General features: G+C 46.6%; 1 protein-coding gene across 5 annotated transcripts in view; it reads right to left on the bottom strand.

Annotated features, from left to right (window-relative positions):
- Ank1 (ankyrin 1) overlaps window positions 1-14,584 on the bottom strand; it is a 137,134-nt gene extending 122,550 nt beyond the window's left edge. For all 5 annotated transcript variants that reach the window (XR_007208507.1, XM_048330266.1, XM_048330268.1 and 2 more), the window contains exon 1: window positions 14,514-14,584. Coding sequence is in view for 4 of the 5 variants with exons in the window: in XM_048330266.1 (XP_048186223.1) it covers window positions 14,514-14,531 (18 nt within the window). In the remaining variant the exon portion in view is untranslated. The remainder of the gene's footprint in view (window positions 1-14,513) is intronic.
- Between the last annotated feature and the right edge of the window lie 439 nt (window positions 14,585-15,023).

The following is a 15,023-nucleotide window of genomic DNA, read 5'->3' as shown; positions in this document are numbered from 1 at the left end:
AGGGAACTTCCATCCCCCCACAAAGATTTTTACATAGAGGAGAAAGTGAGGTGGTTTATTCTAGGTTCATACATCTTTTTACAATTCTGTACGTGCTCCCAGGTGCCAGGTACTATGGAGGTCTGACAAAGAACAGACAGAATCTTGTTGTCATGGAGTTAATGGAAAGGTGGAGAGGTAGATGGTAAGCAATGTGACCACATCTTGTGGGGCATGGTCCATGCCAAAGGACTCTGCCCATGCCATCTCCTTCCCTGTCGGACTATGGAGAACAGGTAAGGAGGACCCAGGTCTGCATGTAGGCACCTATAAAGCTGAGCACACTCGAGGGTGCTAACAGGTAAGCTTAGCATAGGCATGGGTCCCTCCCTACCCCATCTATCACCAAATTATGACCCTTGCTCAACCCTTGTTCTCTGTGTCTATAGATTCTGCACATCTTTTGGTCCTTGGGATAAGGAACTGGAGGCACCAGTAGAGGAAGCAGAAAAACGAAAATAGTAATGGGTAGTAACATTTTGTTGGTGGTAGGTACTATCACAGCAGAAAAATGACAAGGTTAGAATTTGAAGTCAGCAATCAGAGCCAAGTCTGCTGTTGTAACAAACACTCTGTTCTAACATCTCAAAGATGTGAACTGTGGGATTAGAAGACCAGTTTAGAAACTGAGGAAATCACATGAAAACCACAAGCATCTGGCTGGGAATGAGATGAGAGGAAGCCTCTGTTAGGCCCTGCTCTCTGTCAGCGATCTGGTAGGCTGCACCAAGTAGTTTGTGTGGCCACTTATTCTAATTGTTACTTAGCATTGCCCAATGCCTACCTCACACCCAGGCCAACTGGGGGGACCTGTACTCACGGACAGCTGAAACAGTTCTCCTATCTTCCATAGGGATTTGTTTGAAGCAGCTAGCTGGTCCAACCAGATAAGAGACCCAAGTTCACCTCTTCTGAATTTCTACCAATAGCTTTCCATTATTTCCTCTTAGCCTCTGGGTTGAATTCATAAATAGCATGAGCATTTCTAAAAGGCCTGTAGGAGTTTGTTGAGCTAACCCAAGTGACTCATGATTACAACACTCTGCTTGTTTCCCTCTCCTCCTACACCCCAAGGGGGCAGGGAAGGCTCTTTTCCCCTCATGTGGGTGATGCTTCTTATCCCAAGGCTGATGGTTTCACTAAGTGTGAGGTGGCACCAGGAATTGCTCAGGCTACTTACTGGCTTAGAGAGAATTAGTGTGCACATGTATTTGTCATCCTGACATTTCAGATAACCAGTCCAAGAGTGGGTCAGAGGATGGGAGGCTCTGGCCTGAGGCAGTGAGGATGGCTTTGGGATAAGAGTGGAGGCTAGGAAAGATGGTGAAATTCTCACAGAACTGTCCCTCTGTTCTCTCTGTGGGTGGACACCTTTGCAGTTGATTAGACCAATTGCGTATAGGGGGTACAAGTAGGTACATGTAGGGGGGAGGATATACTATAGAAAACATTTGGCAGTAATTTTAGCTAGGTGAGGGGACCACACCTGGAAACTCAAGAGTTCTGGGGAAGCCATCCTTCTATGGGACTGCCCAAGGGAAGAAAGAATTGAATATTTCCATAAGGAATTGTTAAACCAGACACCAAACTCTCAAAGCCAAAATGAAGGTCCCAGAGGTCTGCTGCAGAAAAGGTACCTGTGTGAGTTAAGGATATTATTGGTATTCTTGGATGTTTATTTCCTTCTGGAGAACAAAACTGCCTCCCTCAGGACCCCCCATGCCACCCCTCAAATGTCTCCTTATGTTTACCACTAACCAGCAAATTACTAAATAAATGTTACCCAATTTCCACCTCTACAAAGTGAGACTTCATTTTCCAGTGGGAAAGTGACTGACTGGGTCCAGCAGGCCTGGCCCTTGAGTATCAGCAGGGCCTTCCCTGCCCCTCCTCCAAGAGGGGTGGGCTGTCTGTTGTAACTATGGATTCTTGATGGACCAACCTCTCCAAGCAGTCTATTCAGTCCGAATATATTGCCATTGCATAAATTAATTTTTATTTCACCTTACACATTTGGAAATAGAGCACTCTAATCATCCATGCAAATCCAAGCAAACGAGGTGCAAATTTGGGTTACAAATTAGATGAAAAGAAATTCAGGTCTCCTTAGCTTATAAAATTTCAAATATTTCATTGACTTGATCATTAGAGAACAGCTGATCAGAAGATTTCTAACTCCTGTATTTAAATAGTCTAAGCACTTCTAAAATATCTGTACTGGAAAAGGCTCTTTTGCTCATTCTAAGTCCATTTTTCCTGATTGAATGATTTTTTCATTTCCACAGAGAACTGTGAAACCAGCCAGGCAAACCCTTAGGCCCACAGGCTCAGGAGGAGAAGAAATTAGATGACACTCAGTAAGTCTAGTCATCAGCAGAGGCAAGTGCCTCTAATTGAATGAGGCACATAGAATCTTTGTTAATCAACCCCTAGTTCCTCCTGGAGCTGCCTATCTGATAACGAGGCCATGGAAGGAGGTTGCTTGGAAGGTCCTGAGAGTCTTATTCCTGGCCTGTGCACCTTTTCTTCCTTCCCAGTGCTTGACAGGCCTTAGAGCAGACATCTTTTCTTGTGGAGAAGTCTAGTTGTGGAAAGTTCTTTGTTTTCTAAAGTTGGAATCTACCTTCCTGTGACTCCTACCCTGGTCCTGCCCTGGAAGTACCTAAGGATGATTCTGCATCTTCCAGTGACAACCTAGTAATGACTAGGGAATTGTCTTCATTCTTTGAGCCTTTCTTCTCCCACTCTTCCTCTTCCCTATCTCTCCCCCTAATCCTCTGCCCCCCACTCAACCCCTGTGGTTCCAAGAGCCAACTGCATAGAAACAAAGAACTTTCACAATGGGTAACTGTGCTTAGCAGATCCCTTCTTTAAAGCAAAGCAAGCTTTGAGATATAATTAATCAATTCCATAAATTTCCTGATTTGTATATGTGAATTTAGCTATCAAATTTTCCTCTTTACCAAGACTAGTAAAATAGCTCCATGCTACCACCTACCATAGGGTCTTCTATAAATGATGGATGCCTGTCTTTAACTTACTGACAACTACAAAAGGCAGTGGGGGGCGGGGTGGGAGGAGAGTAACATTTGCAGACACTCCTGGCTGAATCTATTCAGTTGGAACATTTTTGTGCTGCTCACAAAAATTTTTATGTATGGTACATTTTTCATATGCACTTGGGAGCTAACTACTTAAGGAACTCCCACTGTGAAGCTTTCCAAATCAAATGCCCATACTGCAAAGAAACTGCTTTTCCAAGCTAACAGGCTTAGTGAGGTGGTTCTGGTTTTGCTTTTTATAGCAACAAGAGCCCTGTACACAGTGACCCAATAAAGATATGTCAAAGGAAAGGGCTGAGTGGGGACAGGAAAGTCCCAAAGGGAATCCCACCATGACTCTGTCCAATGCCTGAGACACCTTACATCTGGGAGTCCTGTTTCTGTGGCTCCCACAAAAGATACATTAGGTAGGCTGCTCTCAGTACTTCACACCTGCATGTCCTTGGGGCTTTCACTACCTGGGAAGTTCAACCATGGCTTATAAGTGAGGAAAGGCTAAAGAGCATGCATGAGAAACAGGCATGGATGCTGTAGAAGGGCCCTTTGTGAATGTCAGACAGAGCATCCCTGAGTCCTGAAATATCCACCAGGAGAAGAGACACACTGAATGTGGGGGAGACCTTAAAAGCACACCACCTAGTTCACAGCCATCAATAATGTCTGAGCCTGACACATCTTTACTGTTAAGCAATATCAGATGTCAACAAGCAAAGCTAAGACCTAAGCAGTAACTCAGGCTGCCCCATGGCTACTTGCTCTAAATACAACCCATGTATTCAAAAAGCTGGAACCCATGTTCCCAATGGCCACATGGCAAGTGAGCAAAGTGGGGCAGGGGCTCAGCCAGCTGCCCCAACCCTTGAGTGCCTGCAACAACAACCTCTACAACTCAGCACTCAGCCCAGGGCCTCGAAGGGACGTGGTGCCTCATGAGCCTGAACAAGGAAGCTGAAATTAAAAGGCGATTTTTAAAAAATGCCACTGGAAGACAAGACAGGCAGAGACTGACCATCCAATTCCTCAACTTAGTTCACCTTCCTTCTGCAATTTTGTCCCCAATTCAGAGAAAGATTACCATTCCAGTAGAATAATATATCTTTGGGGAATGCTGGACAGAGAATAACAATGTAGTGGGGGACACCTACTCAGTGGTTCCACTGGGTGTGGCAACCCAGACATACCCTCATGTACACAGTCAGAGCTTATGCTCAGTGGGGAACAAGTTCCACTTAATGAACCACTGAGCATGTCAACTAGGACACATCCTCCTACATACAGAGCTCATGTTCCATGATCATTCATTTCTACAGCTTCCCATGTACTCAATGAGAGCAAGGGACTTTACAAAACAAAGCAGGATTGGCTGTTGGATAAGGGCCAGGGTCTGGGGGAAACCAGAGGCCCGGTGTCTGGAGGGGCTGGCTGGCTATTGGCCAGAGGAGCCTTCATATTGGTGAGACAAACTGGTTGAGGGACAGGCCCATCCTGGATGTGGGAAGTATAGTTTGTTGGTCATTTTAGAAAATTTGAAAAAGCTGGATTAAAAGCTCTGTGCTGCCAGGCACTGATGGCCCACACCTATAATCCTAGATACCCAGGAAGCTGAGATCTGAGGACCACAGTGTGAAGCTAGCCTGGGCAGAAAAGTCTGTGAGACTCCTGTCTCCAATTAACCCCCAAAAGCCAGCGGTGGAGGTGTGGCTCAAGTGGTACAGCAACAGTTTTAAGTGAAAAACCCAAGCAAGAGTACAAGGCCTTGAATTCAATCCCCAGTAAGGCTCCCTTCTACACACAAAAGGTATACACAAAGGCATGGCATTTGCAGGAGAGAAATCAAATGGTGTAATTCCTCAAAACAAACAAACAAACAAATACAAAACACATACAGAAATAAAACAAGAAAACACACACACAACAGTTCAACAAAATGAATACCAGGAAACTGGCACTTGAAAGGTGTAGGGGGGAATCAAGGAGAGGGAGGTAAATGGGTAAAGAGAGGAAGAGGGGAGAATGCAGTCATATGATTCAATGCCTATCCAATTAAACTAGGAAAACTGGAGGGAAGGGTTGTGTTGGGAGGGATGAGGGGATTATGAAAGGGGTGACATCAATAAAGATGTATTGTACTTATAAACTGATTTGTTGAATGGTAACCGCTTGTACAACTACTTAAAGATAATAAAAATACAATTTTTAAAAAGAGAAGCTCCATGCTACCTACTGGCTGTGACCAGCAATTCAAACATTTGGCAATGAAGAAAATATCCACTGTACTGCTTCAGTGTGGTATAGTTTGGTACTGACACAGGCCCAGGTCAGGTGAGAGACCCTGGCAATTACTGGCTCTGTGATCTATGGCTAACGCCTATCACAACCTGATAACAGCAATGAGTGACAAAGAATGGGAAATGTGTGATAGAACATCACCTTCTTGGAGATGAACCAGCAAATCTGAATATAAGGTATGACATCCTTGGAAGATGTGTGGTCTGCCAGATAAACATTAGTCATCATGACTTATCTGATGAGGGCCGAACTGAAGCAGACAGAAAGAAGAAAAAGAAAACCGACAATGGCCAAGAAATAGCTGCTGTGACATGCCCACCAAAACACCCTGCAAGCCCCATCCATTCCCAATCCCCTCTTGCCCTTGAGCCAGACTAAGACTCCAAGCCATTCACAGCACAGCAGCTCAAAGCAGCTGCTGTCAGATGGGCTGTGTTGACATCAAGCAATGAGGCTCATTTTCTATTCCCATGTTGTTGAATCAGCAATTTGTAACAACGCAATGCTCTCAGCAATGGGAGTGAATGATTCATCAAGCCTCACCACAGTCTTGATGTTATATTCTTCAAGATTATTTTGCCTCCTCTCTCCCTGCCTGTACAATCAGTAGAACCCTGGTTCTAACTGATTTGCCAGTTAGATTTTTTTTCTAGTCCTACAGCTTGAACTCAGGGCCTGTGTACTGTCCTTGAGCTTTTTTTGCCCAAGGTTAGCACTCTACCACTTGAGCCACAGCTCCATTTCTGGCTTTTTGGTAATTAATAGGAGATGAGTCTCATAGACTTTCCTGCTTGGGCTGGGTTCAAACCGTGATCCTCAGATGTCAGCCTCCTAAGTAGCTAGGACTACAGGTGCTAGCCACCAACACCTGGTAAGTTAGATGTTCCTAACGGGACAGAATTCACTGAGCTGATAATACAGATGGAGGAAAACAAGAAGTACACCAAGAACTGGAGGAGCCTGTCACTCCCTTATTGTGAACTAGATCCTAGACCACATGGCCTTGTACTAACAGCCAGCAAATATTTTGGACAACATCTTTAGTTCATTACCTTCCTAGTTGCAGCAAGACTCATTTTCTCATTTATCTCATGGGCAATAGCTCCATATGTGGCTATTGTGAATATTACATAAGTTTCAATATTTGATCACACAACACTGTGACTAAGTCACAATCTCCACTCAGTAAAGTTAATGACCTTCTACTATCCTTGATTTTGTGGTGGACTTTTCTTTTTCTTTGGATGATACTGGGATTTGAACTCAAGGTCTCATTTTGTGTACTTTTTTTTTTTTTTTTTTTTTTGGCCAGTCCTGGGGCTTGGACTCAGGGCCTGAGCACTGTCCCTGGCTTCTTTTTTGCTCAAGGCTAGCACTCTGCCACTTGAGCCACAGCGCCACTTCTGGCCATTTTCTATATATGTGGTGCTGGGGAATTGAACCCAGGGCTTCATGTATACGAGGCAAGCACTTTTGCCACTAGGCCATATCCCCAGCCATTCGTGTACTTTTTTGATCCAGACCTCTAGCCCACTCTCACAGACACTGACATTTTCCTAAGTGGTTTTTACTCTGGTGGTTCATTTTTCCCAACCCTGCCAGAGGAAACCTTCTAAATGACAGGGCTGATGCTGCCATATTCCTACTGGAGCACCTATGCTCATCCCTTGCCACCTATAGAATAAAGCCCAAAGTCACTGATTATCAAATAAGCCATCTGGCCCCACCCATCTCTGTTCAGTATCCTGCTGTTGTCCACCATCCACCTGTGCACCTTCATGACCCCGTGAAGTACCTCCGCACATTCTATGTTTCCTATGATTCTCCTTGGCCCCGTGAAACCCCAAATGGACCGCTACTCAAATTCTCCCCACTATGGAACCTTTCTGTAACCCCATCCCCCAGTACAGTGAGTGCTGCCTGTTTAGACTCTGCCAGCTCAATTTCATCCTCTAACACAGTGCATGCCACTTGCTGAAGAGGTGAGCTGCTTGCTGTTGCTTTCTACCTCATAAGTTTTGTTCACTGGAAGCAAAGGTATATTTAAGTAGGAAAATCTCTTAAATTTCCATTCTTAGAATTGTTGAAAGTTTCTGATCACGAGGAAGAACTTGTGGTGAGAACTCATCTCACCAGATCTATCTCCAACAAAAATGGGCGTAGTGATTCATTCCTGTGGTAGGATCCCAGTAGAAGTCCAGCTTTGGGGGAATATGAAACACTATCTGAAAAATAGAGCAAAAGGAGCTAGGGTTGTGGCTCAAGTAGTAGAGTAACTAACTAGCAAGTGTGCTCAAGGCCCTGAGTTCAAGCCCCCACATCACCAAAAGAGGGGGGGAAAAGAGTGAGGAGGTGGTATTATCAGAATCCAAATGGAGTCATTTGTGCTAGTCCTCCTTCTTAAAGAAAAGTGTTTATGTAGGACAGCTATCTGGCGTTATTGCCCTTCCAGGGACCCACCGCACAAGGCAAAACATACATACATACATACATATATATATACATATATATTACTTCAAAGGCATTATATTAACCCTCTACTTTCATAAGGATGGCACATTTAGACATCTAGAAAGACTAGATGCTTCCAGTAAGGATTTAAGTTTCCCACCTACATACAAGTAGCACCAGATAAGCCACACACACACACACACACACACACACACACACACACTTAACAAAAGTTCTAATTTGAAAGGAAGATTCTGGCTTAGAACACTTCCTATCACCAACAACCCAGTGGTCTGGGTTATTAGTGCATCTGTAATGTTTCAAGGGGATTTTAAATAATTGCACTTCAATGTTCAAAGCCTTCCTTATAAATTTTAACACAAAATATGCTCCATGTGTTAACTTACTAACTCTATAATTTTTTTTTTTTTGCTAGTCCTGGGGCTTGGACTCAGGGCCTGAGCACTGTCCCTGGCTTTTTTGCTCAAGGCTAGCACTCTACCACTTGAGCCACAGTGCCACTTCCGGGTTTTTCTGTTTATGTGTGCTGAGGAATTGAACCCAGGGCTTCATGCATGCAAGGAGAGCACTCTACCGCTAAGCCATATTCCCAGCCCTACTAACTCTATTGTTGTCGCTAGCAACCTCTTTAACATCTAGCAAGACTAGATATTGTAAATTAGCAGTCATCTGTCATTTATATACACTAGATACAGAAAAATGCATAGACACAACAGACAATGGTCAATCTCACCTCACCATAAACCCACTGGTAGAAGGCCCCCAGCACTTCTCCTCCCTCCCTGAGCCAGTACTAACACCTTGTGTACTGCTCAGAAGTGACCCATCATTCCATTTCCAAAGGGAAAAATGTCATTATGGATTTTATCAAAACAATAGCTACAAGATGATTTACTACCTCTACTTTTGATATACTTTGTGCACTTCTAGCACCTAGAGAGACCAGATGCAAAACATATTTTTGGCCAAGGTTTTCTATATAAATAGAGATAAAAGTGGGTTTTGCTATTGGCTCCCAACACGTCTTTTTAGTAGTTCATGCTCATAAAGCTATTTAAAAGAGTATTGCCTATGCAATTTATTTAATTGGGTGTCTTCTGACTTTTACTTCCTGTTGCATTCTGCTCTATGATTTTTCTAGTTTTAAGTTTAAACAACAAATGCTTTTGACTTCTATATTCCAGCTATTTGTCCTTTTTTTTGTGTAGAGGCAGATTGGCTGACACTTTAATTCCCTCAAGACTGAGCAACGCTCAAACCTGAGAGGAGAATTGTAAGAGGTGCTTAAAAGTTGCATTTGCTGGGCCCGTAAGTTAACTAAAAATAGGAGAAAAGCTTGCTATCTCTGTCTCCATTTTGTATGTGTTTTCTCTAAGCCGTTTTCTCTGTAGCCACATTGCAATCCCCTTGGAATCCAGAAAGGACAGGACTGATCAATAATATCTTCACAATTCCCTTAAGGAACAATAGAGCCTCCTCAGGACAGACCACCCACCAGACAGTGATGATGTGCTTATCCTGACTGGCAACGACAATGATAACTACTTCTCTGAAACCTCTCCTAAAATAAGGTCTGAAATAATGATCAACCAGGCCATATTTAGACGAGGAATGTTGAATTATTATGCATATGTCGTCTCTCTTCTTATCCTCTATGTCTATGAAACTTAAAGGTCATGTCTATATCCCGAAGATGTCTGAATGCTGATTCCCATAGCATGTCCATGCCATGAAATACAGTTTTCTTTCCCTGACCTTCAAAAAAAAAAAGAACTTGTCATTAAAATAATAATGATAATGATAATAACAATTACCACTTCCTGAAGTGCCAGGCACCAGTCTCACATGCCCCTCCCATTGGACCCGGGTCAGCACTGTGGTCTGTAGCAGACAGCTGAGGAAGGAGGTATTGGGGAGCATGTGTATCCAACTCAGGGGGATGGACTAGAACATGTCAGAGCCAAGTTTCAAACCTAAGAGTCTGGTTACAGAGCACAAAGTCTGGACCACTGTTTTGTATGGTCCAGGAAAGATATAAACATATAAACATATAACATATAAAACAGAGCTAAAGAAAATGTACCCCCATCACCCTAAAAGCTCTGGTCTGGAGAGTGAGGAAGAGGCCCAGCAGGGTCCAGCTGTGGGTATGGCAGGGGAATGGCTGCTAGGCCTGGCCTCTCTGAAGGCCCGCTTCCCAGAGCACTTCCAACACCACATAAAATTCAGGGTTACTGGACTCCAGTGGCTCACAGCTGCAATCCTAGATACCTGCCAAGCTCAGGTGGTTGGGATTGAAGTTTGAAGCCTGCTTGGGCAGAACAAGTTCTTGAGACACCTTAATAAAGATCTAGATGTGGTAGCACATGCCTACAGGAAATAAGACCCTACTTCAGAACCAGCCAGCAGCTGCGTAGCAAGTATGAGGACCAGAGTTCAAACCCCAGTATGGAAAATAAAAACAATACAGGTCTGACTGGAATTCAGGGCCTGTTACTATTCTAGATACCACGTTTGCCAAGCTTGTGTTAGGGCAAGAGCCTGGCCAATTTCTGGGCTGACCTCAAAACCACCTAGACACATGCACAGGGACGCACACAGCTCCCAGCCACCACGGGCCCCTGCTCCCTGTTCAAGTCCAGCATCCCTTATTCACATGTATATTCTGTACTGTGGTAGCTCAGACTATGGGAGACCCAATCCTCCGCTGGCGGAATATCTAGGAAGGACTCTTAAGCCCAGGTTATTGTTTTAGGTACAAAGGCAAGGGCGCTGTCGTCCCATCCACATCTTAGTCCTTCTTCATCCCCCACCCTCTCCTTCATGACCCTGCCTGCCTCTAATGCCACTCCTTGCTTTTGCTTAATCTCCCAAAACTCCACTAAGAATCTGTCCCTTGCAAGCATAAAACTCACCATCCTATCAGACAATATAAATGTGTGTGCTTCCTGGAAGACTTATCGACATACTGGGTCTCTAAGTATCACACCACAGAGATAGAAACATCGGGACTTGAAGAGGACAAATATTGGATACAAGACAGATGTTTTGAAAGAAGGCATCCCAAATACACTGAAACCTGCCCCTACCCTTACTCCCAGCCGGGGCAGACTGAGGAAGGGCTAGCTCTACAGGGCAGCTTGCTTTACTGCTGAAGTGGCTGAACCTGTCCCACTGTTTGACTCCGTATTATCTTTGAATGGTGGTTGGGCCACCAGGAATCAAATGGGAAGGGCTGTACAAAGACCAGCATCTTTCCAGCTTTCCCAGGAACAGCCTCCAAAGAAAACTAAACCAGGTGCTCTTGCTTGTAAACATCCCATCCCTGGGGAGAGCAGGGCGGTAGGTTTCCCCCCTCTTCGAGAACCACATGGGGCCAGTAGCCTGCTCAGAAGGAACACTCACCCCCACCCACCTTGCAGTAGATTAGGTAAGAGATGGCTGGAGACAGAAGCTGCTGGCCTTCTCTGTTTTCACTCATCTTGCCATAAACAAGTGCTGTCTTCAGGCAGCAGTGTTCCTGCTCCTGTCTCTCCCACTACAGCTGTTAATGAGTTTCAATAGCTGGTTAGCCAGGACCATTAGCAGTGGGACCACTTCCTCCCTTAATGTGCTTTCCTTCCTGTGTGGGAATAGTAAATTCAGGAGATAAATCAGCCTCTGCTTACATCAAGCCACAGAGGGAGGGCAGTGGCCAAGGGTGAGCCAGAGACAAGGGCTGAAAGCAATCACGTTCTCACCAGCTCTGTAATTGGTTGTCACTGCCTGCTGGAAGCCAGTGACAAACTTTGAGCTTGCCCAGAGCAGGTCCCCTGAGTGGAGGTTCAGTATAGGGGAGCCCTTAGAAACTGGACTTTGGGCCAGCCAGGCCACTAGGCTATTAGGCTGTGACCACTGCTTCTGCCTGGACATTTATCTTCCAAATAAATAGCCCAGTGCAAGAGTCAGTGCTCATGATTGAGGCAAGTGAAAGGGGAAGCAAGAGCTCAGACTCATTCACGATCTTTAAATTCATTCATATGACAGATGCCTTTTTCAGCCCAATGCTCAAGACCTTTGTAGACTTTGTGGAAAGTGAGAGGAAATGACTCAAAGATGAGTCAGGCATGAGTGCTCCCTTCTCCAGCTAAGGAGGTTCTGCTCAGAGGAGGAGTGATGACATAGATGTAAATAAGTAACAAGGTGTGGGAGGTGAGGCCCTAAGGAGGTTCCAGCAAGGTGTGATGGGGGTTTAGAGCAGGGTTATCTCAGGAACCACTGGACTCCTAGGTCAGCACCTACTGGCTCAAGCCTGTAAAACCCAGCTGCTCAGGAGAGCTAAAGACTGAGATTCAAAGCCAACATGGGTAGAAAAATCCCTTAGGCTCTCATCTCCTATTAACTAGCAAAAAAAGCCAAAAGTGGTAGCTCAAGTGGTAAAGCACCAGTCTTGAGTGCAAAAGCTAAGGAGAATACCTGCACCCCAAGTTCAAGGCCCAGTATGGTCACACACGTAACACAACAATAAAACACAGTAGCCAAAAGAATCGTCTCCACAACTGCTAGATAGCTTTGTAAAGGCAAGCGTACAATCAAACCAGTGAGCAATTAGGAGTTATGAGGTGTGTGGCAGTTTTTTTTTGGCCATTCACTAGTGCCACCAAGATATAAGCACCAAGGATACAACAGCAACTGTGGCAACACAGATCCCAATGTGAGTTTTACGTAAACAGCATCCCCAGACAGACTTAGATGACCTAGGAGTGTATAGAGCAGGGGAATCGGCAACACCCGGGCTATAGCAACACTGGGATACCTACAACAGTCCTGTGTGTGCTAGAGGGAAAAGGATAAGAACACACCTGTGCTATGGTTCACAACTACCATTGTTTTCCATTCTCCACGAGACAACTAGATTTGGCTAGGATTGGAATCTAGGAATTTGATTTCAAGCTCATCAGGAAGCAGCAGAGCTACTTTATTTTTTGTGCCTATACTAGGGCTTGAACTCAGGGCCTGGGCACTGTCCCTTAGCTTTTTCACTGAAGGATGATGTTCTACCACTGGAGCCATAGTTTCAATTCCAGCTTTTTGTTGGCTAGTTTGAGATAAGAGTCTCTGAAGTTCAAGCCCACGATGGCTTTGAGCTGCAGCCCTCAGATCTCAGCCTCCTGAACAGGTAGGCTTACAGATGTGAGCTACTGGTACCCAGTCAAGCAGTAGGTTCTAAGGCAGAAGTCAAATCATTATTTGTCCATCATGTCCAAATGGTCGAAAGCCTTTTGTTTCTCACAAAGTAAAAGCAAACTCCACATAATAATGTCTAAAGCCTTGTATTTTCTGTACTTGTCTTCTAGCCCAAATTTCTCCTTTCTGACTTTGCCCCTGTCTACTTTTTCCTCCTCATCTTGCTTTAGCCACACTGACCTCCTGGTCATTCCCATAATGCCTACCTCAGAACCTTTGCTTTGCATGTGCTGTTCTCTCTGCCTCTTCTTCCTGAGCTGTATACAGCTCACTCCTTCACCTCCTTAGGTTATTCTTTACTCAATGGTACTTCACAGAGGCTAGGTTCTCTGGGGCCACTGATACATGAGAGCATACTGCTCACTTTTCTAACTGGAGTCAGCTTGCCTGCTCTAGGCTGCCACTTATTTACAGCCATCTCTCCAGTCCTTGTGGCTTACTGTGAGCAGGCCTGGGAGGGAGGCTTCCCTAGGGCCCAGGGCCTAGCATGGTGCAATGAAACAAGAAGGTCTGGCATAGGAAATTAGCAGGCCAGATGGGAGTCCCAGTGTCACCACAAGGCCTCTCCTCATTCAGCAAAGAAACCATGAGATTTCTTGGTGAAGGTGCCAAACCACTAATAAGAGTCTATTATGAGTTTCCCTGTACCCTGTAACTTTCAGACACACAAAAAGACAACTGTCATGCTGGCTACCAGAGTCCCTTTCATTGACAATCCTCTGGGCCTGTGGCCTGATGTGCAGATAGGAGCTGGGTTCACCGCCAGAAAAACCCAGGAAATTTCCCTGACAGAAACTAAGGTGGACCAGTTTGCGAGGCTGCAGGGCCATGATAGGTCCTATCTTTACAGGGGGCTCTTGTGGGAGACAGGAGCCTCCATTATCACTGTAAACTCTCCCCCAGGTCCTATCTCTGAGAGCCACCCCAGCACTTTACTTTTCTCCTTCCTTCTGAGATGCCTCTCCCTCTGCCTGAAGTTTCACAATCCAGAAGACAGAAGGGGTGACACAGAGGTGGGAGTCTTTGAGACAACAAGCCAGCCCCCTTCCTAAAGAGGGAGGATGATTCACACACACACACACACACACACACACACACACACACACACACACACACACACACACACACACACACACACACACTGCCTCTATCCCCTCCCCTTCCACCTGGGGTTGGCAGTCCTGTGACATCCCTCACAAATGTACTTCTGGCAGGAGTCAGGAAAGCTGCCAGGATCTGAACAGATTCCCAGTACAGTGCAGACATCATTCCCAGCCCCTCACCGGGAGGGTGGGATTCGACCACCGGGAGGGTGGCGACCGTGCCAGCACGGGAATTACCAGCCGCCCGCGTGTTCCCAGGACAGCAGCCCGGGGCCGCTCTCCTCCCCGCCCGGTGCCCTCCGCCGAGCTGGCGGCCACTCACCCTGCAGAAGCCCGGCATGCCGCTTCCCGACCCGGACCCCGCCGGGCGCTGCGCTGCAGGAACCGCGCCGGCCGCCGCGCGAGCCGCCTCTGCCGCTGGCCCCGCGGGGTGCCCGGCCTTATCGCGGCGCACGGGCCGCTATCGGCTCCGCGGAGCGCGCGGAGGGCGGCGCCCGGGGCCGCCTGTGGCCCGCAGATTGGCGGGCGCGCAGCCTGGGGGCCCGGGGCCCGGCCGAGGCGCAGCCTGGGGGCCCGGTGGCAGCGGGTGGAGCGCCCGGCTCGGGCGCCGGCAGCGGCCCTCCAGGAGCGGCAGGACGCGGGCTCTGGCTGCCGGCCATGCCTTCCCTGGGGCCCTGTGTGCTTTACTTCTGGTTTGCGGGGGACCTGGGCACAATCTTAACGACTCGGGGTCCCCGCGGAGGGGAGGGAAGCGGCGGCCGGCCTCTTCGCCGCCACGCTCCGCTCCGGCAGTCCTGGCTAGCGGTGGCTCTTCTGCACCTGCTGGCCAGAC

This window comes from Perognathus longimembris, chromosome 21, assembly GCF_023159225.1.
Source record: "Perognathus longimembris pacificus isolate PPM17 chromosome 21, ASM2315922v1, whole genome shotgun sequence".
NCBI classification, from domain to species: Eukaryota; Metazoa; Chordata; class Mammalia; order Rodentia; family Heteromyidae; genus Perognathus; species Perognathus longimembris.
Note: the sequence above shows the minus strand (reverse complement) of the source record. Positions and strands in the feature narration are given on the sequence as shown.